This window comes from Mustela erminea, chromosome 12 (genome assembly GCF_009829155.1).
Source record: "Mustela erminea isolate mMusErm1 chromosome 12, mMusErm1.Pri, whole genome shotgun sequence".
Lineage (NCBI taxonomy): Eukaryota > Metazoa > Chordata > Mammalia > Carnivora > Mustelidae > Mustela > Mustela erminea.
Genome location: NC_045625.1, coordinates 389,799 through 412,363, shown reverse-complemented (window position 1 = coordinate 412,363; position 22,565 = coordinate 389,799). Strand labels below are relative to the sequence as shown.

Below are 22,565 nucleotides of genomic sequence, written 5' to 3'. Positions count from 1 at the left end.
CACGGAAACAGCAGTGGGAAACGCGGGAACTCTGGAGCACGGGACCAGATACCAGGAGCGGCAGGAGGCCGGGCTCTGCGGCTCCAGCACGCGGTCAGCACCACCCGAGACCCCGCAAGGCCCGAACAGCGAAGTTGCGAGTACCAGCTACAGCTTTTATCTCCACGGAGGGTCTTCAAGGTCCCAACACGCCCAGAGTCACGGCCCTGACACGAACCACACTTGCCCCCTCCCTCCCTCATGGGGCCCACACCCAGCAGAGAAGTACCAACCTGAGTACACGATTTCCGTCCGCCAGTAATCAAAAGCAGCGATCCAGGCCTCAAAGTGATGGGCAGGCCACGTGGCCACCTCCTGCAGCCCCGCCTCAGTCACCTCTAGCAGGTGGAGTTTCCCCTTGGAGTCGCTGCCGATGATTTTCAAGGGCTGGTCACTGGCTCTAGACGCGGGGAGCCAAGGGAGAAACCGAGCTGAATTTATGCACTGACCCAAACTCACCCCCCTCTTCTGGTTCCCAGCGGGTGACACTTTGCAATATTCATGGGGTACCTCATGTGGAGAGGTTCCCCATGGACCTGGTCTGTGGACTTGCCCGTTAAGACGTTTGGGCATCTGGCAGAAACTACCACTGAACTTGTTAAAATAAACCCGTGTCAGCTTTTCTTGATGAAAACACTGTTCCTTTTATCTGAGAAGCGGGAATGTGTTCTCTCTGGATTAGGACTGGTAGTGACATTCCCGGTCTGGGAAGCTGCAATCCAGGCTGCCTCGAGGTTTCAATCTCTCTTGCATGAGCAGTGAGGCCCCAGAGGAAAGCCTGGGGTCGCTCACCAGCACCGGTCTTACCTTTCAGTTCTCCCAGTGGACCAGTCCAGAGACAGGGCCAGACACTGCTTCCCCAGGGCAAAGCTGGAAACCGGCTGCAGTGTGTAAGCATTCTACCGGAGAGAAAGGAGCGCTATCTAAGGGAAACAGGCCAGAACCCCAGAAAGACAAGTACTCTAGCTCAGGTGGGCATCACTCCCTCCTCTACTATAGACGAACAAAGCGTGTTAGTCCTTGATGCATCACAGAATGAGAGAACACTTTGGACCTGGCCCCTGCTCCAAGACGCTCCCACACCTGGGGGAGGAGGACTCCTCCACGCGACCCGAGCGGAAGCAGGTCTCCCTGCCCTTCGCTGTCCGTACACTCCTAGACACGGGCCCCAGGAAGCACCACTGACAGACACCCCCCACCTCTCCCCGCCTCAAGGGATGCTGGGACACTCTGTCTTCAGGGACAGTGACATCAGGATCTTTCTGCTAGTTTCCATTTCAGAAGCTGCAACTAGCCATTAACCACGGTTTCTCTTTTCTAAGACTTACGGAAGCATCTTATGACCTAGACAAGCTGGACGATCCTTACCTCCCTTAAAAGGCTCCTAGCAGGCGGCTTCCTCAAGGTCCTCTCTGAGGGTGATCTGATCTTGCCAGAACCTGGTTCATGGGCCCACAGTCTTCCCCAGATTATTCCCTCCCTCCTTCCTCAGACAGGGCTGCAGCACGGCTCTTTACACACAAGCCCTCGGCCGCCGTAACTCCAACAGCAAGTGGACCTGCTCCAGTCCGCCTGCACACCCGTGCTGGTGTGTGTCCCTCCCACCGAGTCAGGGCTGGTCTTGGGGGCTCTGCCTTCCCTCGACGACAGGACTCCCCTATTCTCCCGAGCCTCTGACCGTCAGATGCAGTCATTTTGCAAACACGTGGCACTGACCAATACCAAACAGTCTGAGAAAGCCACAGGGGAGACACATCCCTTCCTGATTATGCGTGACAAGTGCCACTTTCCCACAGGAAGTTCGTTGCTATTCTTGGCCCCAGCAGCATCAGCCTAAGAACGCTGGTCCAGGCTTTCCATACAGAAGAACTGTCAGACCCACTGACAGGTGAATGAATGGACACCCTGTCACTTCAGCCCTTCCACTGGGGACACATGGGTGACTTCTCAGAGTCAGATGCAGAACCCCGTAATTTAAAACAGACCCCATGCTAGATTAGAATGTTTTATGATAAAGTTTGCCACTGAGCAGAAATCATGCCACAGAGAGGTTTGCAGCAGCACAAACCCTCTCTGTTCAGATTCTTTCCGACCCCCGACCCCCAACGCCTGGTCCTAGTCACTGACCTCAGACTCCACCAAGCGGAGGAGTTCTATGGACCCACCAGCATCTGCCACGCCCAAGAGGGCATGGCCAGCCACGAGGATGTGGCACCTGTGGGGAGAATTCATACGCCAGTCAGAGCACAGGACGCACCCAGGGCACGGAACAGCATTATGGACCTCAGGAACTTACTTAAATTTCAGCTCCAAAACCAGGCTATAGCCTACAGTTCTGTTCAAGACTCCCCTGCTTATGAAGCAGAAAATGAGCATCACCTGCCAGACTCCCACCGACCCTAGAACTTGGAACACGACAACCGAAAGGAGCCCCAGTCTCCAGTACCCTCCCAGGGCCAACAGGCGGGCACAACAATAAAGAAATGAAAAAGTCCAGACGTTTCCCCATCTTACTGCATGCTGGCAGGCATCAGGCTCCCTGATTAAATGAACAGATACCCATGACGAGTTCCAGACGAGAGGGATTTTTACCAACATCATACCATTTCATGTCCAGGATTGCAGAAGTGTCTCTTCTTTGGACCTCGAGCAGGGGGCGAGCAGAGTTGTCCTCATTGAAACTATACAAGTAGAGACGACCCAAACGGGTTTGAGGCTCATCAGCATCCGGTCCACTCTACGGAAAAGGCAGATGTATTCTCTGATTACCCTGATAGATACCGAAGAACCCAAGGGATGGGAAAAGGAATCAAAGGAAAAAAAGATTGGCCAAGACTCTGGGACTCTTGTGGCTCAGTAAGTTAAGCCTCTGCTTTCGGCTCGGGTCATGATCTCAGGGCCCTGGGATTAAGTCCCCTGTCTGGCTCCCTGCTCAAGAAGGAATCAGACTCCTCCCTTTGTCCTCCCCCCCACCCCCCGCTCATTCTTTCTCTCTCTCAAATAAATAAAATCTTAAAAAAAAAAAAAATAAGGGGGCGCCTGGGTGGCTCAGTGGGTTAAAGCCTCTGCCTTCGGCTCGGGTCATGATTCCAGGGTCCTGGGATTGAGCCCTGCATCGGGCTCTCTGCTCAGCGGGGAGCCTGCTTCCTCCTCTCTCTCTGCCTGCCTCTCTGCCTACTTGTGATTTCTATCTGTCAAATGAATGAATGAATGAATAAATAAATAAATAAAACAAAACAGACTCTGGAACTCTACCTGGAAGCAACACCCCTGATTTTCTGCAGAAATGTCTCTTCTCGTGTTATACAATTACTGGGTAGGCACATAAACTCTGCTGGGCTCACCACAGAATTTTTTTTTTAAGATTTTTTTACTTATTCATTTGACAGTAGGCAGAGAGGCAGACAGAGAGAGACGGAGAAGCAGGCTCCCCGCTGAGCAGAGAGCCCGATGCGGGCCTCGATCCCAGGACCTCAGGTTCATGACCTGAGCTGAAAGTAGAGGCTTAACCCACTGAGCCACCCAGGCGCCCCTAGAATTTTTTTTTTGTTTTTAAAGATTTTGTTTATTGGGGCATCTTGGTGGCTCAGTGGGTTAAGTGTCTGCCTTTGGCTCAGGTCATGATCCCAGGACCCCGAGATCACCAGCCCAGCCAAAGGCAGAGGCCCAACCCACTGAGTCACACAGGTGCCCTTTTTTTTTTAAGTTTTATTTAAATAATCTCTACACCCAATGTGGGTTTCAAACTCACGATCCTGAGATTAAGAGTTGCATGGTCTACTGACTAAGCCAGCCAGGTGCCCCTAGAATGCTCCTTCTAAGTGGACTTCTAAGAACCAGCTATGGTAGGGCTGCTGCAGGACCCAGTCAGCCCTGAAAGATCCTGGCTTCCGCAGGTTGCTGGGGCACCAGTTCCATTCTTAAAAGCGGCCTGGTTTGCATCTGAATAGATGCCTTCAAGAGATTAAATATAGCTCCTTCAAATTCCCATTTCTCTTCATTCTAGACTTCACCCATAAACTTGAGCCACACCTGCGTATAAGGGACTTTCAAGACACCCATTCCCAGTGCCAGGCTGGCTCAGTCCATGCAGAATGCAGCTCTTGCTCTCAGGGCTGGTGTAGACATTACTTACATAAATAAACTTTAAAAAAAAAAAAAAAAAGTCCCTGGGACGCCTGGGTGGCTCAGTGGGTTCAAGCCTCTGCCTTTGGCTCAGGTCATGATCCCAGAACCCTGGGATAGAGCCGCACATCGGGCTCTCTGCTCACGGAGTGCCTGCTTCCCCACACCCTGCCTGCTGCTCTGCCTCCTTGTGATCTGTCAAATAAATAAATAAAATCTTAAAAAAAAAAAGCCCTTCTACTCTACCTTCCGACCACAAGGCCACTGTCCCGTCTCCATCTCCTGTGTGACTCTTCCAACCTTCCCCACTGCAGGCCCGACAGGCCCCAGCCGGTCTGAGCTCTTTCCCCGCCCTTCCTGAGGCGTCTCCTGGAAGAGGCGCGGAGTTCTAGCGACTGGAGATGCCGCCTGGGGAGCGCAGACCCAGAGAGCAGCGGTCAAGGCCGCCGAAGGCAGGAGGGCACCGCACACCTTGCTCTCAGCGTCGGCGCGCGGGTCCTCGGGCTTCCGCAGCTGGTAGGTGCCGCAGACCAGCAAGTGCCTGCAGCCTTCCAGCGGGCACCACTCCACCGAGTCCGCGGTGTACTCCGTGTCCACCGCCTGCAGAAGCCGGACGCGACTGCCCGGGCCGCAGGAGTCAGACCCGGACACAGCGGAGACCGGGCGGTGAAGGGGGGGTGGCGAGGCCAGGTTGAGAGCGGGGGTCGGGGCCGAGGTCGGCGGGGAGGGCCGGGGTCGGGGCCGAGGTCGGCGGGGAGGGCCGGGGTCGGGGCCGAGATCGGGGGTCGGGGCCGAGGTCGGCGGGGCGAGCGGGGGTCGGGGCCGAGGTCGGCGGGGAGAGCGGGGATCGGGGCTGAGGTCGGCGGGGAGGGCCGGGGTCGGGGCCGAGGTCGGCGGGGAGGGCCGGGGTCGGGGCCGAGATCGGGGGTCGGGGCCGAGGTCGGCGGGGCGAGCGGGGGTCGGGGCCGAGGTCGGCGGGGCGAGCGGGGGTCGGGGCCGAGGTCGGCGGGGAGAGCGGGAATCGGGGCCGAGGTCGGCGGGGAGGGCCGGGGTCGGGGCCGAGGTCGGCGGGGCGAGCGAGGGTCGGGGCCGAGGTCGGCGGGGCGAGCGGGGGTCGGGGCCGAGGTCGGCGGGGAGAGCGGGGATCGGGGCTGAGGTCGGCGGGGAGGGCCGGGGTCGGGATCGGAGTCGGGGCTGAGGTCGGCGGGGAGGAGAGAACGAAGTTCCGGACCCATCCTCTTTGCTTCCGCATTCGCCCCCACTTCCGGGGCGCCGGGGCGGGACTTCCGGCCGCCTTTGTCGCCGCGCGAGAGGCCGGCTCCTGCGCCCCCTGCCGGCGGACCTCCGGGCTGCACGCGGGTCTGGAGGCGACAGCCCAGTATCCAGACCGAGTGGCTCCTATAACGGCGGGAGGGAGAAGACCGGGGGAAGGAGAAGGGAAACAGGGCACGGAAGGGGTGAGCGGGGTCCGGGGTCGGCCCCAAAGGGGCTGGGCCATGCCCGCCCTCTGCCCCTCAAGGCCATCCGAGGGGGCTGGGACCCGCGGACGCAGGCCCGCCTGCCAGGACGTAGGAGAAAGGAGCCAAGGCCAGCTGGGCGTGCCTGATGCGCGGCGGTCCGGGGTGGTGGACAGGAAGGTGGACAGAGGGCCTGGGGAAGAGCACGCGCCTGGGCCCAAGGGGCAGTCTTAGAACGTAAGGGAGGACACCGCGCAGCCCTGGGAGGCTGAGGTCAAGAAAACCAGTAAATACTACAGCACAGGTCTGGGGAACGCGAGCTTTGGACGTTGTTAAGGATGGACATCAGGCTCTCTACTCAGCAGGGAGCCTGCTTCCTCCTCTCTCTCTCTCTCTGCCTGCCTCTCTGCCTACTTGTGATTTCTCTCTGTCAAATAAATGAATAAAATCTTTAAAAAAAAAAAAAAAGGATGGACTGAACGGTCTCTCCAGAAAGCTGGGAAGTCCTATCCCGCAGCACCAGAGAACGTGACATTTGGAAACAGGGTCTTTACAGAGGTCACCGGTTGAAATGAGGTCATTATGGTGGGCCCTAGTCCAACAGGACTAGTGTCTTTGTTTTTAAGATTTTATTTATTTATTTGACAGAGAGAGAACACAAGCAGGCAGAGGGGCAGAGAGAAGGAGAAGCAGGCTCCCCGCTGAGCAGGGAGCCTACTGTGGGGCTGGATCCCAGGACCCTGGGATCATGACCCAAGCCGAAGGCAGAGGCTTTAATCCACTGAGCCACTCAGGCTCCCCTTTATTTATTTTTTTTTTTTTTAAGATTTTTTTATTTGTCAGAGAGAGAGAGAGCGCACAAGCAAAGAAGCGGCAGATAGAGGGAGAGGGAAAAGCAGGCTTCCTGTTGAGCAAGGAGCCGATGTGGGGCTCCATCCCAGGACCTTGGGATCATGACCCCATGACCTGAGCCGAAGGCAGACACTTAACCGACTGAGCTGCCCAGGTGCCCCTGACTGGTATCCTTCTGAAGGGCTGATTTGGTCTCTCAAGGACAGACCCACACAGGGAAGATGATATAAAGACGGAGGGTTGGTACGATGCATCTACAAGGAGGGATCCCCTGAAACTGCCAGAAGCTGGGAAAGGTCTGGAACACACACACCTTGTCTTCAGAGGGGGCACGGTCCTGCCAACACCTTGATTTGGGACCTGTGACCTCCACAAATGGGGTGATACATTGTTGTTCTGAGCCACGTAGTTGTGATACTTTGTTGGGATGACCCCAGGGAACCGGACAGGCTGACTCTGAAATCCCCACTCCCCACGGATACCTGGGGACCCAGCCTGCGGTTCGGAAGCAGGGCTTTGGCTGGAAATACAGCTGTGAGCCAGCAGGTCAGAGGGCGGCTGAGCAGAACCACAGAAGAGGCTGGTGGAAAAGAAACAGGACTGTCCGAAACGGCTGAACCACACACCTGCACCTGGTACAAGAAATGGTCAAGGGAAACCTGGATGGCTCAGTCTGTAGCGTCTTCAAGCTTGATCTTTGGGTCGGGAGTTTGAGCCTCATGTTGGGTTCAGATTAAAAAATCTTAAAAAAAAAAAACAAAAAAACAAAAAACAAAAACCACCTGGGTCGCTCAGCTGGTCAATCGTCTGCCTGCCCAGGTTATGCTCGCAGGGTCCTGGGATCAAGTCCCACATGGGGCTCCCCACACAGCAGGGAGTCTGCTTCTCCCTCTGCCCCTCCCCCTGCTTGTGCTCCCTCTTCCCCTCTCTCAAATAAATCAAATTCAATTAAATTTTAAAAAGTCAAAGTCAAGGGGCATCTGAGTGGCTCAGTCAGTTAAGCATCTGCCTTCAGCTCAGGTCATAATCCCAGGGTCCTGGGATCGAGTCCCACCTTGGGCTCACTGCTCAGCCGGGAGTCTGCTGCTCTTTCTCCTATCGACCTACCTCCCCGCTCACGTTCTTTCTCTCAAATAAAAATCTTTAAAAAAAAAAACAAAACAAAAAAGGCCAAGTCAAGCAGCTCCACACACTACACAAGCCCCTTATTTTAACCATCTGAATGTTAACCTTCCTCTCAGGTGTATGGCTCTAAAGATCAAGAGATTGGGGGCCATTGGAGGAGGAAAGAAATGAGGGGCTGGTATCAGAGAAGGAACAAGGGACACACGTGGGGTAAGAGCTGTCTACGGATCATACAGCACCTTCCTGACAGCGTCCACGGCACGGGCCACAGCAATGATGCAAGCATAAGGAACAAGTCACTCCGCAGGCACCTTCAGAACCTTACAGCTCCAGCCCAGAGGCTGTCACCAGCATAGACTGGGGCCGGGGTCTCTAACACACAGTACAGGGCACAGCCCACTGGACAGGGAACAGCTACCAGTGTGCGGCGCCTGCTTTAAGCGGCCATACTGGACGGCAATCCCTGGGCCAGTGCTATTTTCGACGAACCGCACCACATGGAAGAGACCAGCGGTGTGTCAGGACCTGGTGTGGTGTCCAACAGGTCAGCTGGGACCTTTCGATGTAATTTTCTGATGAGTAGCTGCCCAAAGGACAATGTGTGCGGGTTAGGGAATTCAGATAGGCTCCAAGTGCCCAGACACAAAGGACACGGCCAAAGACCACAGCCTGTGGTCTGGTGTCTCATCCCAGGAGCTTCTGTGTGAAAGCAACTTGCGTAAGCACACTCAAGGTCCTGCGCTGGGAAGACCACCCAAACCCCAACATGCCGGCCGGCACAGCTGCCCGCACCCAACAGTCCTGACCAGAGCTGAGCTCTGGAAGCAGGAGTCACACCAACCCTGGGAACGTCCCAAGAGCTCAAACCAACTGCTGTCTGTAGGACTATCTCTCAGGATCACACGTATCGCCCTCCCCAGAAGATTTCTGATCCCCCATTACCACTCAACCCAGGGTCTGGCAAGACCTAGAGCACACCTCACCTATGGAGCAAGGGCATCCCTGACCTAGAAAGCATGCAGCACTCACGCTGCCAGAGGCACCAGGTGGGGTTCTCACTTTCACAGCAGCCCCTCAGAGTTCGGAAGGGTCCCTCCTGCTCCCTGTATGTTGCCTTCATCTGACTTCCCCAGTCTGGCTCTCCAAGACGTACTGCCCAAGGACTGCAAAAGAACCTACCAGAAGCTCAACTCACAAACCAAGGACACCAAGAGTCTGTCCCCAGCCAAAGAAATGAGCACACACAAGACAGATGGGACACACTGGAAGATGACAGAAGAGCTGCACAAGGGAAAGTGTGGCAGCAACCCTTGGGACCAACATGGGATGGGGAAAGGGACAGCCCAGGACACATGCTCAGAGGTGGAATGGCCAGCCTTCCTTCTCCCAGGAGGTAAAGCCTCTGGTGGGCTGGCTGGATCTGGAAACCAGTAAGTTCCCAGGCACGGAGCCTGGCTTATTGCCCTAAAGTGGTTCTGCAAGGTGTAAGAGGCCCTGCCCAGCCTTCAGAACCTGGGCTCCCCGAAGGGAGAGGGAACCCAGCAGAGCAGACGGGGAAGCAACACTCCATCACCCTGGTTACTGCAGCACACAGGCAGGACCTCTGGAGCTCGGCTGGGCAGAAGCCCCGCCACTCAGTGCGTGAATCCAGGTGAGAGTTTACCTGCGCCAGGGCTGAGAACATTCCATGCCTGCCCAACAGGGCCGCCTGCTCCAACGCCCCGGCTACCCCTGCCACAGGACAAGCATGGGTCTGAGTCTCCCACTCCGTGCCCACCTGCCTCCTCTCTCTCTCAACCCAGGAATAAAGGCAGTGCCGCACCCCCAGCCCTAGACCACCTTGATTCACTCAGAAATAAAGCTCAACGGCATAACGGCATCGAGGGCAAAAAGGAGGAGGAGGAACGGCTGAGGCACTCGATGATTCCACCCCTTTACTGTACCTTGTAGACACGACCGCAGGCAGGCCACGCTCCCCGGGGCTACAGCCGCCCGGAGAAGCTTCTGTCACGTGACACTTTTTAGGCTTTTTAAACATGTGGCCTGACCGTTCGCCATTTGAGAATTACAGCAAATGATTCTATTTGTAATTTCTAACCCTCCCACTGCCTCCCCCCAAAAAAACTGTACATGAGTTTACAAACATATTAACATATAAATAATGAGAAGCATCCCAGTGGGAGCCTCCCCAGCTGTCTGTGCTCGGAGCTGAACACCGCAGGGACCGCTGAGCCCACCAAGTCCCGGCGACGGTGGCCTCCGTGGCGGCTGCCAGGCTGTGAGCCATCGGCTCCTCCAGCAGCTCCAGGCCGACCGCGGGTCTGTGTCTGCCGCGCCCAAGGAAGGTCCGTCGGCGCGGTCACCGCTCAGGCTCCAGCTCGTGCTGGAAGGGGCGCTTCTTCTCCCGACAGTGCTTCTTGTGGGCCGGCCAGTCCTTCTGCTGGCACTGGGAGCCGCAGTACCGGGCCGCCTGGCAACGCCCGCAGATGTTGAACTCGCGCAGCTGAAAGAACACACAGAACCACGGCTTCACCGTCGCGCCAGGGGACTGGCTGCGGGGCCGACGCTACATCCCCATCGGAAAGGGCTGGGCGAGCCCGTGCACCGAAGCTGCCGCGGAAAAGCCGCTGCGGCCGGGGAGCCGCTGGAGGGCCGGGCGGGTGGCGCGGCCGCACTGGTACCTGCTTCTCGATCACGGTGCAGGGCGGGTAATGGCACTCGTAGTAGGTGCAGGAGCTTTCCTCCTCTTCCACCACGTCCCCGTTGGCGTTATAGTAGCGGGTCACATTCAGGACGGGGAACTGCTCCTCGATGGGGTCCGTGGGGAGCTGCTGAATCGCCAGCCAGTATAAGCTCTGCTCCCTGGAACAGACCAGCAGACACCTCAGCACGCTCCGCCAGACACCGCCAAGGCAGGGACACGACCTGAGGACAAACTGTTTGCCCTGCTCTGTTTTCACGACATCTTGAACTTGGCTTCTCTTTGCCCCCACACAGCATTCACAGCGGGGCTGATCTGTGTGGCATCAGGGACCAACCCACTAAAAGGTACACGGTAGGGCTATGTCTACCTCACTCCTCAACCCCCCAGATCTGGGACTGACAGGCACACGGCAGGCAGAGATGGGGTCTCAGGACCAGGACCTGGCCAAGCCTGGCCACCCAAGCAAGGCCTGGCAGCCCTTTTCCCTGCTCATGGCCTCAGAGGCACCTGCTTCTGCCCCAGCTACCTCCCCTTTGACGCAAAGAGCTGCTCTATGTCCTTAGTGGACCAGAAGCTTACAACTAAGGAATCCTACCTGACTAGAGACCTGAGGCTCCCCGATGGGCCCCACTGGAGCACAGGGTGGGTAGGGAAAGTGCAGGCAGTCCACAGCCCGCCCTGGTGCTGGGCTGCATAGGAGCAGGCTAACACCCCCTTCACACCACCAACCCCATGGGGGCCAGAGACTCGGTTACATACAAAAATTAATTCAAAATGGATCAAGGACCTTAATGCAAGCCCTCCGGGCGCCCGGCTGGCTCAGTCAGTACGGTAGAGCCGTAACTCTTGATGTTTGGGTCAAGAGTTCACGTTGGGCCTAGAATTTACTTAGAAGAACAACAAAAAAAGGGCACTATCCACAGAGCTACAAAGGCAACCCCCCAAATGAGGGAAATATATGCAAATCATGTATTTGATAAGAAATTAATATCCAGAATATATAAACACCTCCCATAACTCAACAAGAAAAACACCAAACAACCAGATTTAAAAACAGGCAAGAGGAGGGGCGCCTGGGTGGCTCATTCGTTAGGCGTCTGCCTTTGGCTCAGGTCACAAAGCCAGGGTCCTGGGATTCAGTCCCGCCTTGGGCTCCCTGCTCAGCGGGAAGCCTGCTTCTCCCTCTGCCACTCCCCTGCTAGTATTCCCTCTCTCGCTGTCAAATAAATAAATAAAATCTTAAAAAAAAAAACCAAAAAACGGCAAGGGGTGCCTGGGTGGCTCAGTAGGTTAAGCATCAGACTCCGAATTTCAGCTTGGGTCATGAGCTTGGGGCTGTCCACTGGGCCCCACACTGGGCTCCCTACTTGGCGGGAGGTCAGTTGAGATTCTCCCTCTCCCTCCCCAACCAGTAAATAAGTAAATCTCTAAAAATAGCCAAAAGACCTGAACATGCTCCTCTAAAAGCAGATGTACAAATAGCCAGTACGCACATGAAAAGATGACTATCATTACTCATCATCAGGAAAATACAAATGAAAACCAAAACGAGATATCACCCCACACTCATTAGGATGAGTGAAACAAAACAAAAGCCAGAGTGCACTGAGAGCTGGCGAGGACATGGAGAAACGGGAACCCTCGTGCGCTGCGGGCGGGGATCTGAAGCAGCAGACGCGTGGGAATTAGGATGGCGGCACCTCAGAAAGTTAAAAGGAGAACCGCCCTACAGCCCAGCCCCTGCACTGCTGGGCACAGACTCCGACCGCTGCAAGCAGAGTCTTACAGAGACACCTAGACTCAGGCTCATCGCAGCAGTACTCGCAACAGCAGAGACGTGCAAGCAACCCAAGTGCTGGTCGTCGTCAGCACCTGACAGGTGAGGCGTAGAGAAATAGAATGGATCATCATTCAACCTTAAGAAGGGTGGAAATCCTGACAAAGGCTCCATCAACAGACCTTGAGGACATTGTGCTGAGATAAGTCTGTACCAAAAAGACAAATCCTGTAGGATAGTACTCCCAGGAGACCCTAGAGGAGTCAATCCAGAAACCGAGAATGGGAAGGTGGGGGCTTGGGGAGGGGACAGGTCCCTGTCTAACGGGGACAGAGTCTGAGTTTGGGACAGTGGAAAAGTTCTGAAGGTGGATGGATGGCGGGGATGGTGGGTGGATTCGATGCCACTGAACTGGCCATTCAAACACGGTTAGGATGGGGGCACCAGGGTGGCGTAGTCGCTCGCCTGACTCTTGGTTGTGGCTCAGGCTGTGACCGTAGAACTGTGGGGTGCAGCTCGGGTGCGGCTTGGGTGGGGCTTCTCTCTCCCGGTCCCGGTTCCTGCCCTCCCCACCCCTTGGGCCCACTCTCACACACGCATGCTCTCTCTCTAAAATATTTAAATCTCCAAAAAAAAAAAAAAGGTTAAAATGGTAAATGTTACATGCGTTTTACCACAATGAGAAAAGTCTTTTAAAGGAAAGAAAAGGGGAAGAGTCGGGATGTAGGAGGCTGCTGGCTGCCTTCAGAGCTTTCAATGAAATCCTACAAGACAGAGGCACACTTGGGCCCCAGACGGCTTTTAAAAGCAGAAAGCAAAGAAAACACGCTTTGACAAAGAGACCCTCCACCCCTGCCCCCAGATGAGCCGCCCTTGTGGCCGCTGCACTGAAGAGAAGTCAGGCAGGATGTGCAGGTCTAGGAGAATCCATGGGGCCATATTCCCAGCCTCAGAGACAGGTTGATTCCCACCACAGAACCAGCCATGTGGAGGCCACCAGCTGAGAAAGAGAAGGACACATACTGCCCAGGCCAACTGGGAGTTCACGCTGCACTCAGCCTCGCTCTGACCCACGACAAGCACTCGGGCTAGCTCTGACCCACGGTGTGACTGCTGCTGGAGTCTCCATCCCTAGCCAACAAACTAAGGATGGCACCACTTGGTTGTCTCCTGAGAGGTCACAAAGGAGAGAGCCTCAAGAGCAGAGCCGCAGTCCTGGGCCTCCCAGAGCAGCCTAGAGGAGCATGGGGACAGCCAGGCCACGACCCAGCAGAGACCACTCCACAGGGTAGCCTGGGGTGCAAAGGACCCTTTCGCAAAAAGGTGTTTTCAATTGTGGTTATCTTATCTCCTAACCATAAATAATGTTCAGATGAGTAAATGTAACATTCAGCCATAGGTTGGCCAATCCATGAGTCACACAAAGGAAAGGCCTAAAGCGACAGACTTCATAACCCAGAGCTCCTGAAAGGAGCAGATCCACTGCTGGGTAAAGGGGTAGACAGCACCCTGTTGGCCCACAGTGGAAGGACCTGTCCAGTGCTGTGGGGGCAAATCCCAGTGCTCCCACTGAACAAGCATCCATGTTGGACAACCCAGGGGAGATGTGGACACTGACTGGCCTCCTGAGTTGCCCTTACTCTTCTGTTGATAACACCACCTTCATTTTGTTTGATGAAAGGCTTCCCAGAGGCCTGAGGGCGTACATGAACCCCAAAGAGGCCCTGTGAGCCCACAGATGGTACACAATGGCCAAGAACATCCTGGCTCATTTTGGTTCCCAATTCCCATCCTGCTGGTTCCCCAGCTCTTCTCAAGTGCTCCATGAAGCTCATACCAAGGCTGCGCTTGGGGCCAGCTCTCAGCATCCTACTTGCCCAAGTGGGTTGCCTGTGCTATCCTGAGCAGAAGCAGTGTTTCCAGGACCACACAGTGGTGGAGGCTGAACAGCAGAGCCCCCGAACCACACTACCTTGCTTCTTTTAAAGATTTTATGTATTTACTTATTTATTTGAGAGTGCAAGTGGGAGAGCACAAGGAGGATGCAGAGGGAGAAGGAGCAGCAGACCCCGCTGAGCAGGGAGCCCGCCACAGGGCCTGATCCCAGGACCCCGAGGAACACGACCTGAGCCGAGGGCAGACACTTAACCAACTGAGCCCCTCAGGTGCCCCCATGTCTTGCTTTTTTTTTACTTGGATGAAACGTTTTGACAAAAAGACGCACAAGTGTGTACAGGGCGTGGGACAGGAGTCCTGCCCATGTACAAGCACCAGCCCAGACAGCTCTTCTCCTACTCTAGCTGATCTAGAGAACCAACCCAAAAGGTCACCATCAAAATGGCATCCTACCCTCATGAAGTAAATAAGGATCCCATACTTGGAGGAAAATAACCAAGGTCTCCCCTCCCATAGATCAGGGCATAGGACAGACATGGGCCCTCTTGGTAACAAGCCCCTAGAGGATGGGGCACCTGGGCGGCTCAGTCAGTTCAGCAGCTGCGTTCGGCTCAGGTCACGACGCTGGGGTCCTGGGATGGGCCCTGCGTCAGGCTCAGCGTGGGCTCTGCTCCCTGGGCTCCCTTGCCCGCTCTCTCGCCCACACACGCGCTCTCTCTCAAATAATAAATAAAATCTTTAAAAAACAGAAACACAGCAACAAGAGCTTAGAGGAGGGCTCTCCCCCGGAGGCCCCCCACCGACGCCAACAGGCCCTGAGGAGACCCACCTCTGCTTGCTGGACGTCTCTTCGGCTTTGGGCCGCCAGCCCCACGGCACCAGCTGCAGGTTGTCCAGCCGGTTGTCCACAGTCACAGCGTTGAGGTGCACCACCTGAAACCCGGGAGCGATGCCTCCCCTGTGACGCTCCCTAGGAAACAGACAACTCTCACCATCTGCTGCCTCCGCAACCCCCCTCCCCTCCGCCCAACTGCAGCTCCGGGGCCCAAACTGGGCCCCTGCCACACTGCCAGGGACAGTCAGGAGCAAGGCTGCTGCGAGGAATCCAACTATGTGAGTCTGTGGCCAAACACGATGGACCATGCTGGCAGTTCAGCCCCTTGACTGAAGAGCTAGGCGGCAAGAAGCCGGGCTGGAACCCTGACACCACACGCAGAGCCTGGAGCTTACCCACCCGAGCAGCGGCAAGCATTTCGGACCTCCACCACGCGCGCCAAGGAGAGGCAGGTCGTCCCTCACAGCCCACTCACGGGCTCGGCAAGAACACAGTGGAGGGAGCCGAGCCCACCCTACCCCAGAGGAGGCTGTGTCAAGGCAGGTTGCTCCACGGACGCCGGGGGCCCTGTGCACAACAGGGCTCACGCGGCACCCAAACGGGAAGCAAGCAGCTGGAAAACACCTACCACAACAGCTCGTGAAGGAGCCTTCCCGACCCTCTTCCTCGGTTTTTGTCAAAGGCATATGCAAATATCTTAGCACCATTTCCGTCTGCGTCTACTTCCATCCGGGCCTGAGAGAGGACGAGGAAAAATCCGTTAAAGAAGCCCGATGCTCAGCTTCCCTTGGAATCCCTCTGAAGGAGAGGGACGTGAAACAGACAAGCCAGAGCACATATAGGAGGCCTGTTTCTGCGACCCAGAGCTCTGCAGAGCCCCCATCAGGAGCAGCCCCTGTATCCCAACAAGCACTCACAACCCACTCTGAGAAATACTGCAGACACAGAGAAATAAACTTTCTCATTTTTAGAAAAACCCCACAACTCGGTGAGAAAAACGCTTGGACAAGTAACTAACAGTTGACCCCTGAACATGTACGGGTCAGGCACACCGAACCCCACACAGCTGAAGACCCATGTGATTTCTGAGAGAAAGCTAACACATATTCTATACTTTAAACACAACATACGCTACATTCTTACAATAAGGTAAAGTTAGAGAAGGACAACGCTTTTAAGAAAGTCATAAGGAGAAAAAATACTTACAGTACTGGGGTGTATTTATCCAAAAAATCCCCACAAATAACCAAAAAACAAAAGTACCACACCCACATCTAAGTTAACCCGTGCAGTTCAAACTCGTGTTGTGCTGGGGTCACCTGCACGGTGAAAGCACGCGTGCAGCCGTCACAGGGTAGCGGTTCCGCAGACCCCTCGAGACTTCGGAGGGGAGGAGCCGGTAGGTGAGGACTGGCGGGTAAGCCGAAACTCATCAAGGAGAGCACAGCAGAAGGCAGGGGAGCTCAGGAAGATGAGAGAACGGACAGCACCAGGGCCCAGCAGCCACGGCAGGGCCCGGCCAGAGGGAAGGCGAGGTGGCCCTGGACAGTCTCCTAGACAGCCAGGGCTTGTCCAGTTGAGCATTCAACCACAACATGACACAGTTTGATCCGTTTTCGGGAAGAGTCAGCCACCAGGGTGAAAGTGGGAGAGGGCGCACATCATGGTGGTGCTGAAAGCCAGGCTGCCCTCGCAGGGGATAAAACCCGCCCCTTGCGACCCTCCCCCTGCTGAAAGCAGGTCAGCCGAGAAACTGCCACCCTTACCTCAAAGGAGTAGCCCTCCACCAGCGGGATATCTTGCTCATCTATCAGAGTGTACTTGGTCTGGAAATTAATCACGTTTCAACATGTTACGTTCAGGGTCACAGTCCAGTCTCAGCCTCAACAGAAACTGGCCCTTCCGGCTGTGGAGCAGGTGAGGGGTCCGAAGCAGCCTACTCCCTACGGCAGGTGGTTGTTTCCCACTGAGACTAGCAGAGGAGCAGACATCAGGCCTCCCTTCCCATCCACGTGTGCGAGAACGAAGGGTCACTGAGCTGGCTGACCTCTAGGCTGTGTGTCTGAGCCCGCCGGTAAGCCTAAGCCGAGAGGGCGGCTTGCTCAGAACAGAGGAAGGGGCCCTGGATGGAGGCAGAACATCCAGAAGGCTTCCGTGAACCGTTTATGAAGCGGGTGGCGGTACCCCCGAGCTGCTGCTCACTTAGCTTGCGAGAGCGGAAGGCAGGACGCCAGCTCGCCGGTCCCTGAGTCAGAGGGACCGCAGCGCTGCGGGGAGGCCCCCTTCCCTGGGAAAGTGCCACGTTCCTCTTGCAGGAAACGCAGGAAACGTCCCCCAAACGGACTAGTCGCATTCTTGCTCGGAAAGCCTTTTTCTAAGATCTAAGCCGGTTTTACCTTCATCTGACTGCCTCTGCTCCTCTCTCCCACCAGAAGCTTCCGCCGCTGGTGATGGGAACAGGGTTCCCATGCAGGGTAAGGTCCGTGGCTGGTGCAGCTGCACGGCCGGCCGGCTCCTGGAAACAGCCAAGCCTCAATGCCCACAGGTGCCAGGAAGCCCCGGCCTCGACCACGCGGAGGGCGGGGCCCGGTAAGGGAGAGAAGCAGAGGGAGGCCCTGCTCTGGGAGGCCCACCGAGGCCCGTCCAGCCCCGGCCACCGCGGGCGGCGTGAACCCTGCGCGAAGCTCCACTGCGGACGGCCAGGCACCGAGACGCACGCAGGCCGCCTCGCCAACGAGCGAGCGGCCGCCTCGGAAGGGCGCCGCGCTGCCCGCGGCCGCCAGCCCCGTCCTGGCCCGCGGAGACCCGCCGCCGCCGCCGCCCGCCCGGCCCCGCACCCCCCGACCCGCGGCCCCGGCCCCGCGCCCCCGCTCCCGCGCCGCTCACCTTCCCGGCCACCCGGCCGAGCCGCACGATGCCCAATTTGAAGTCGGTCATGGCCGGGCCTGCGCTCGGCCGGCGGCGCCGCTCCCTCGGGAGACGCCGGGCCGGGACCGGGGCCGCGCCGGGGCGGCGCCGCGGCGCGCCGGGTGGGCCGGGCCGGCGGGCCGGGGTCGGGGCCAGGCGGGACGAGGCTGGGCCGGGCTCGGGCCGCCGCCGCCTCGTGCCCGCCGGACCTGCCACGCGCCGCCGCCGCCGCCGCCGCCGCCGCCGCCGCCGCTGCCGCCGCGCGCACCACCGCGAGCGGAGCCGGAGGCGGGGCGGGGCGCGGACACACCCCCGCCCGCCGCCGACCCGCCAATCGCGGGGCGCGCACTGCGCCGGCCGGCGCGCGCCGCCGCGCCGTGGCCAATGGGAGGAGGGAGAGTGCGCCGGCGCGTTGAGGAGCGGAGGGAGCGCGGGGGGAGGGGCGCGGCCAGGGGCGGCGCCTGCGCGGCCGCCCCGCGCTACGTCAGTTTCGCGGGAAGCTTTGTGCTGGAGGCCGCGCTCCGGATCCTGCTCCGACCCGGCGCCGCACCCGGCTCCGGGCTCCCGACCCCCCGACCAGCCCGCGGCCCCCGGCCTCGCGGCCCCACACCCGACCCTGCGGCCTGGCCCGCGCGCGCGACCTCCCTCGCGGAGGGGCCGACGGGGGGCCCTGCGGGCCGGGGTTTCTGCGGGGCTCGCTGCGGCGCCCGGCAAACGGCCCCGCCTCCGCAGGACGCCGCGCGGGGGCCGGGGCTGGGGGGGCCGGGGCCGGGGGGGCCGAGCGCCTCCGGGACCTGGGCCCGCGCCCGCGCGCCTTCCCGCCCGGGCCGAGCGCCTCCTCCGCGCCGGCGCCCAGCGGAGGACCGCGGCGGCGCGCGGTTGCCCACGCGGCGCACCCTGAGGCCGCCGCGGCCTCCCCCGGCTCTCCCGCTGCTGACCGGGCGGCGGGGACGTGCCGGCGGCTGGGGCGGCGGGTCCGGCTCCTTCCCGAGCGGCCGCCCCGGGGCGTGAGTCCTCCGAGCGCTGTCACCGCTGCGCCGAGGCGCGACGCGAAAGCCCCGGTCGCGTTTCGGTGTGGGGCGCGGGAAGGCCCGCGGGGCACGCAGGCAGGTCGGGGGCGGGGGCTGGGGTCCGAGGGAGGGCGGTGGGCGGGGGATGCCGGGCTGCCCGGTGGGCGTGAGCTGGTGGGCCGGAGAGGGCAGGTGTGAGAAGGTCGGACGTCCGTGGTCGCCGGACGGGACCGCAGGGCAGAAACGGGCCCCGATCAGGGATGGGAGGGGCCGGAGCGGGGCCAGCAGGCTTTTATGGGCACTTTGACTTTTACACCCGGAGACGTGAGGCCGTCGCAGGACTTCAGTAGAAGAGTGGCTGTTCCCTGAGTGGGGCCGGCGGCGTGCAGGGCGCCTGGAAGCAGGAAGGCTACTTAGCAAGTGAGCACCAGTCGCTGCCCGAGAGATCATGGGTGTCTGGACACAAGTGGCCAATGTCCTGTAGCCCGGTTCATGCTTCAGGAACAACCCCAGACTCTCAGCGGCTCAGCAAAATAAAGATGAGTTTCTGGTTCCTGCTTCATGTTAAGGTTGCAAAGGAATTGAGTATTTGAGTATAGAGTTCAGGGGGGCTGTCCAGCCTGGGGTGCAAACCCGGCGTTCCATAGCACATTTGTTGTATTTATTCACTTTTTAAAGGTTTTATTTATTTATTTGACGGAAAGATCACAAGCAGGCAGAGAGAGAGGAGGAAGCAGGCTCCCTGATGAGCAGGGAGCCCCATGCAGGGCTCGATGCGGGGCTCGATACAGGGACCATGAGATCATGACCTGAGGTGAAGGCAGAGAATTTAACCCACTGCGCTGCCGCCCAGGTGCCCCACATTTGTTGTGTTTGAAGCCATGCAACTGGATGAGATCACATTGGAAGAAAATGCGGAGGGGCGCCCTGGGTGGCTCAGTCGGTTAAGCATCTGCCTTCAGCACAGGTCATGATCCCAGAGTCCTGGGATCCACCCCTGTGTCAGACTCCCCACTCACGGGGGAGTCTGCTTCTTCTTCTGCCCCTCTCCCTTGCTCCTGCTCTATCTCTCTCTGTCTTGCAAATAAATAAATAAAATCTAAAAAAAAAAAAAGAAAATGGAGATAGCAAAGGAGGGGTCAAAGACTGAGCCAGGGTCTGGGTTCTCCTTTACAAAAGGGGAAGGAAGTTCAAAAGAGAAGGAGCCATTAAAGAGAGGGAGATGTCAAGAGGAAAACCAGGAGAGGATGGTAGCTTGGGAGCCAAGTAAACTGTGAAAGAAGGATTAGCCACATCAGGTGCTGCTGATAGGTCCTGTGAGGTTGGGGTCGGGAACTGATAACTGAGCAAAACAAGGACACTGATAGTCTCCACCAGTACAGCTCTTGATGGAGTGATGGCGGACTAGGTCCATCTGAGGGCGTAGAAGGGAAGGATAGAAGATTGAAGGCTGTGAGACAACTCTTCTGAGGTGTATTTGCCAAAAACAATAGCAGAGAAGTGGGGCCGAAACTGGAAAGAGAAGGGAAGTGGAGAGATTGTTGGTTTTAACAGGAGTGACCCTATAGAGGAGAATTGCTGGCAGAGGAGGACGGGGTAGGGAGGCAGGAGCATGGGTGGTGCAGCTCAGTACAAAGGAGAGAGTCTGAGGAAAAGTCCCTGGGAGGCAAGGGGGTGTGCAGGCAGGATTTGGGGGGAGTTCTCTGGTGATGTGAACAAAGACATCAGTTGAAAGTGAGGCCAGGAAAGCAGATGTTAGCAGAGCAAGGAGAGAGGTCTAGAAGCCATGTAACTGTCTAGGAGAGAAGTGGAAGAAGGCAGCAGGATGGCCCAGCAACGTGTAGGGTGCCTGTCAGTGTGACTGTTTTTCTCTAGCCTATGTGGGCTGCTGCAGAGAAGGCAGGGAAAGGAGGGGTGGTTTAGCTCAAACTGTGGTTGTGCTGAGGTGGTTTTGAGTGGTTTCTCAAAGAGAGTGGCCCGGATGGCTGCCTGTGGCCTTAGAGCTGAATGAAGAAAGGAGAGAGGGCAACAGGGGGGCAGGGTCAGTGGGTTGGGGTTCCCCGCGGAGTCCCAAGCATTGCAGGAGTCATGACACAGAGAGAGTGGGCTAGCAGGACAGGAGGCGGTAGGCAGAAATGTGTGGGCTTGAGACCATGAGGGCAGTGGCTTTTGGTGATGACTCTATGCTTTTGTGCAAAAGAACCACTCCAAAACCTTATGGCTTAAGACAATATTGATTTATTATTTTTTGCAATTCTGTGATTGGGGTCTTCTGGGTCCCTCCTTTGGTTGCACTCGGCTGGGAGTTCACTGGAGTGCCTGTTTGTCTTGCATGTGACTTGTCTTTGTGTGGCGTCTCATTACCCAGAGTCTCCCACGTGGCCAGGCAGGATAGCCGGACTCCTTCCAGCATGGAAGCCATGTGCGAGCATTTATGGGGCCTCTGCTTGAATCCTTCTTGCTGGCATCCCACTGGCCAAAGCTAGTCACCAGAGCAAGTCAAAAATCAGTGTAGGAAGGCTGTTACCTTGGGGGGCTCACTTGGGGGCTGCTAGTGAAGCAGCCTGCCCCCAGTCCATCCTCTGGCCTCTAACAAGTCATGCTCCTCCTCCTTGAAAAGTGCACTCCCAAGTGATCCCACAAACACCATCTCATCAAGGCTAGCCTTGGAGTCTCGCATGCTGTAATGTGCAACGGGGCCAGATGGATAAGGCACATTGGGTGTGGCCCCTTTTCCCCCAAGGGCATATTATCTGCCCCACAACAGCCAACATTCAGTGGCAAAGCACAGTGCAAGTGAGCAGACACCCTGTCCAACAAGGAGGGTTATACCCTTAGTCACTGCCCCTCGGCAGTTCTGGAATCCAGCTAACACCTGTCACAATCCTTGACTAGGGCTGGTCTGCTCCCTGCAAGTGGCTCCCTTGGCTACTGTTTCTTTCTTTCTTTCTTTCTTTTAAAGATTTTATTTATTTGACAGAGATCACAAGTAGGCGGAGTAGGGGGGGGAGCAGACTCCCCGCTGAGCAGAGAGCCCGATTCGAGGCTCAATCTCAGGACCCTGAAACCATGACCTGAGCCAAAGGCAGAGGCTTTAACCCACTGAGCCATGCAGGTGCCCCTTGGCTACTGTTTCTTGCGTTCTTGGTTCCTCCCCAGGGCACTGGGCCTTGTACTCGCAATGGCCCTCTTTTCCATAGGAAGTGGCCTGTGTTTTCAGCTGAGTACCTTCATCAGCCTGCTTCCTGGTGGTATAAAGCAGGGGCCCAGCAACTTTATTTCATAATCTGTCCATTTTACATTTTTACCTCAAGCAGATACAACCCTTTAAGAAAAAACGGATTTTCGGGGTGCCTGGGTGGCTCAGTGGGTTAAAGCCTCTGCCTTCCGCTCAGGTCGTGATCTCAGGGTCCTGGGATCAAGCCCACATCGGGCTCTCTGCTCAGCGAGGAACCTGCTTCCTCCTCTTTCTCTCTGCCTGCCTCTGCCTGCTTGTGATCTTTCTCTGTCAAATAAATATTTTAAAAAATGGATTTTGTCTATGACAAACTGTACCTTGTTTCACTGGACAAAAGCTATACTCCAAATGTCTTTGAGAAGGCTTTTCTCTCCTGTGGCCCAGGAGTCAGGTGCTGTGGGACAATGACCATAAGATTCTCAGAAGCCCTTTTGTATAGCTGAGGGGGTCTCCAAGGACTCTCTCCCCCACCCAAGAGCCTCAGAAGTCTTCAGAAGGGATCATACAACCATACCCTTGACTTCCACTCTCAGGTTTGCTGGCAGCACTCTGGATTTACTCTTCACCATGACATCATTTCTTATCTTCAGAACTTTTTGC

General features: G+C 57.1%; 2 protein-coding genes across 8 annotated transcripts in view; both read right to left on the bottom strand.

The window, feature by feature from the left end:
• DPH7 (diphthamide biosynthesis 7) overlaps positions 1-22,109 on the bottom strand; it is a 29,851-nt gene extending 7,742 nt beyond the window's left edge. The window contains exons 1-6 of one of the 5 annotated variants that reach the window (XM_032308819.1): positions 4,636-5,004; positions 4,411-4,533; positions 2,643-2,776; positions 2,167-2,254; positions 847-938; positions 273-439 (exon numbers count right to left, since the gene is read on the bottom strand). In XM_032308819.1, the coding sequence (XP_032164710.1) occupies positions 273-439; positions 847-938; positions 2,167-2,254; positions 2,643-2,776; positions 4,411-4,443 (514 nt within the window). In that variant the 5' untranslated portion in view covers positions 4,444-4,533; positions 4,636-5,004. Of the gene's footprint in view, positions 1-272; positions 440-846; positions 939-2,166; positions 2,255-2,642; positions 2,777-3,091; positions 3,126-4,410; positions 4,534-4,635; positions 5,005-22,094 lie in introns of those variants that run through there. The other 4 variants (XM_032308821.1, XM_032308822.1, XM_032308818.1 and 1 more) reach the window with 4 other exon arrangements.
• ZMYND19 (zinc finger MYND-type containing 19) lies at positions 9,508-17,840 on the bottom strand. 3 transcript variants are annotated; one of them, XM_032308826.1, is made up of 7 exons: positions 17,697-17,780; positions 17,207-17,325; positions 16,577-16,636; positions 15,439-15,545; positions 14,805-14,945; positions 10,280-10,460; positions 9,508-10,101 (listed from the first exon to the last, which is right to left on the bottom strand). In XM_032308826.1, the coding sequence occupies exons 2-7, from the start codon at positions 17,210-17,212 to the stop codon at positions 9,958-9,960; spliced, it is 639 nt and encodes a 212-aa protein (XP_032164717.1). In that variant the 5' UTR covers positions 17,213-17,325; positions 17,697-17,780; the 3' UTR covers positions 9,508-9,957. The 3 variants fall into 3 exon arrangements, with proteins under 3 accessions (XP_032164717.1, XP_032164714.1, XP_032164715.1); XM_032308823.1 differs by lacking the exon at positions 17,207-17,325 and having other exon boundaries at positions 17,697-17,840; XM_032308824.1 differs by lacking the exon at positions 17,697-17,780 and having other exon boundaries at positions 17,207-17,615.
• Positions 22,110-22,565: the final 456 nt, after the last annotated feature.

Coding starts and splice junctions, on each gene's coding strand:
- ZMYND19 (XM_032308823.1), bottom strand. CDS start 17,747: ATGACCGACTTCAAATTGGGCATCGTGCGGCTCGGCCGGGTGGCCGGG. Junction 15,546..16,576: donor TGGAGGGCTACTCCTTTGAG/GTAAGGGTGGCA, acceptor GTCCTCTCTCAG/GCCCGGATGGAAGTAGACGC. Junction 10,102..10,279: donor GCACCGTGATCGAGAAGCAG/GTACCAGTGCGG, acceptor GTGTTCTTTCAG/CTGCGCGAGTTCAACATCTG.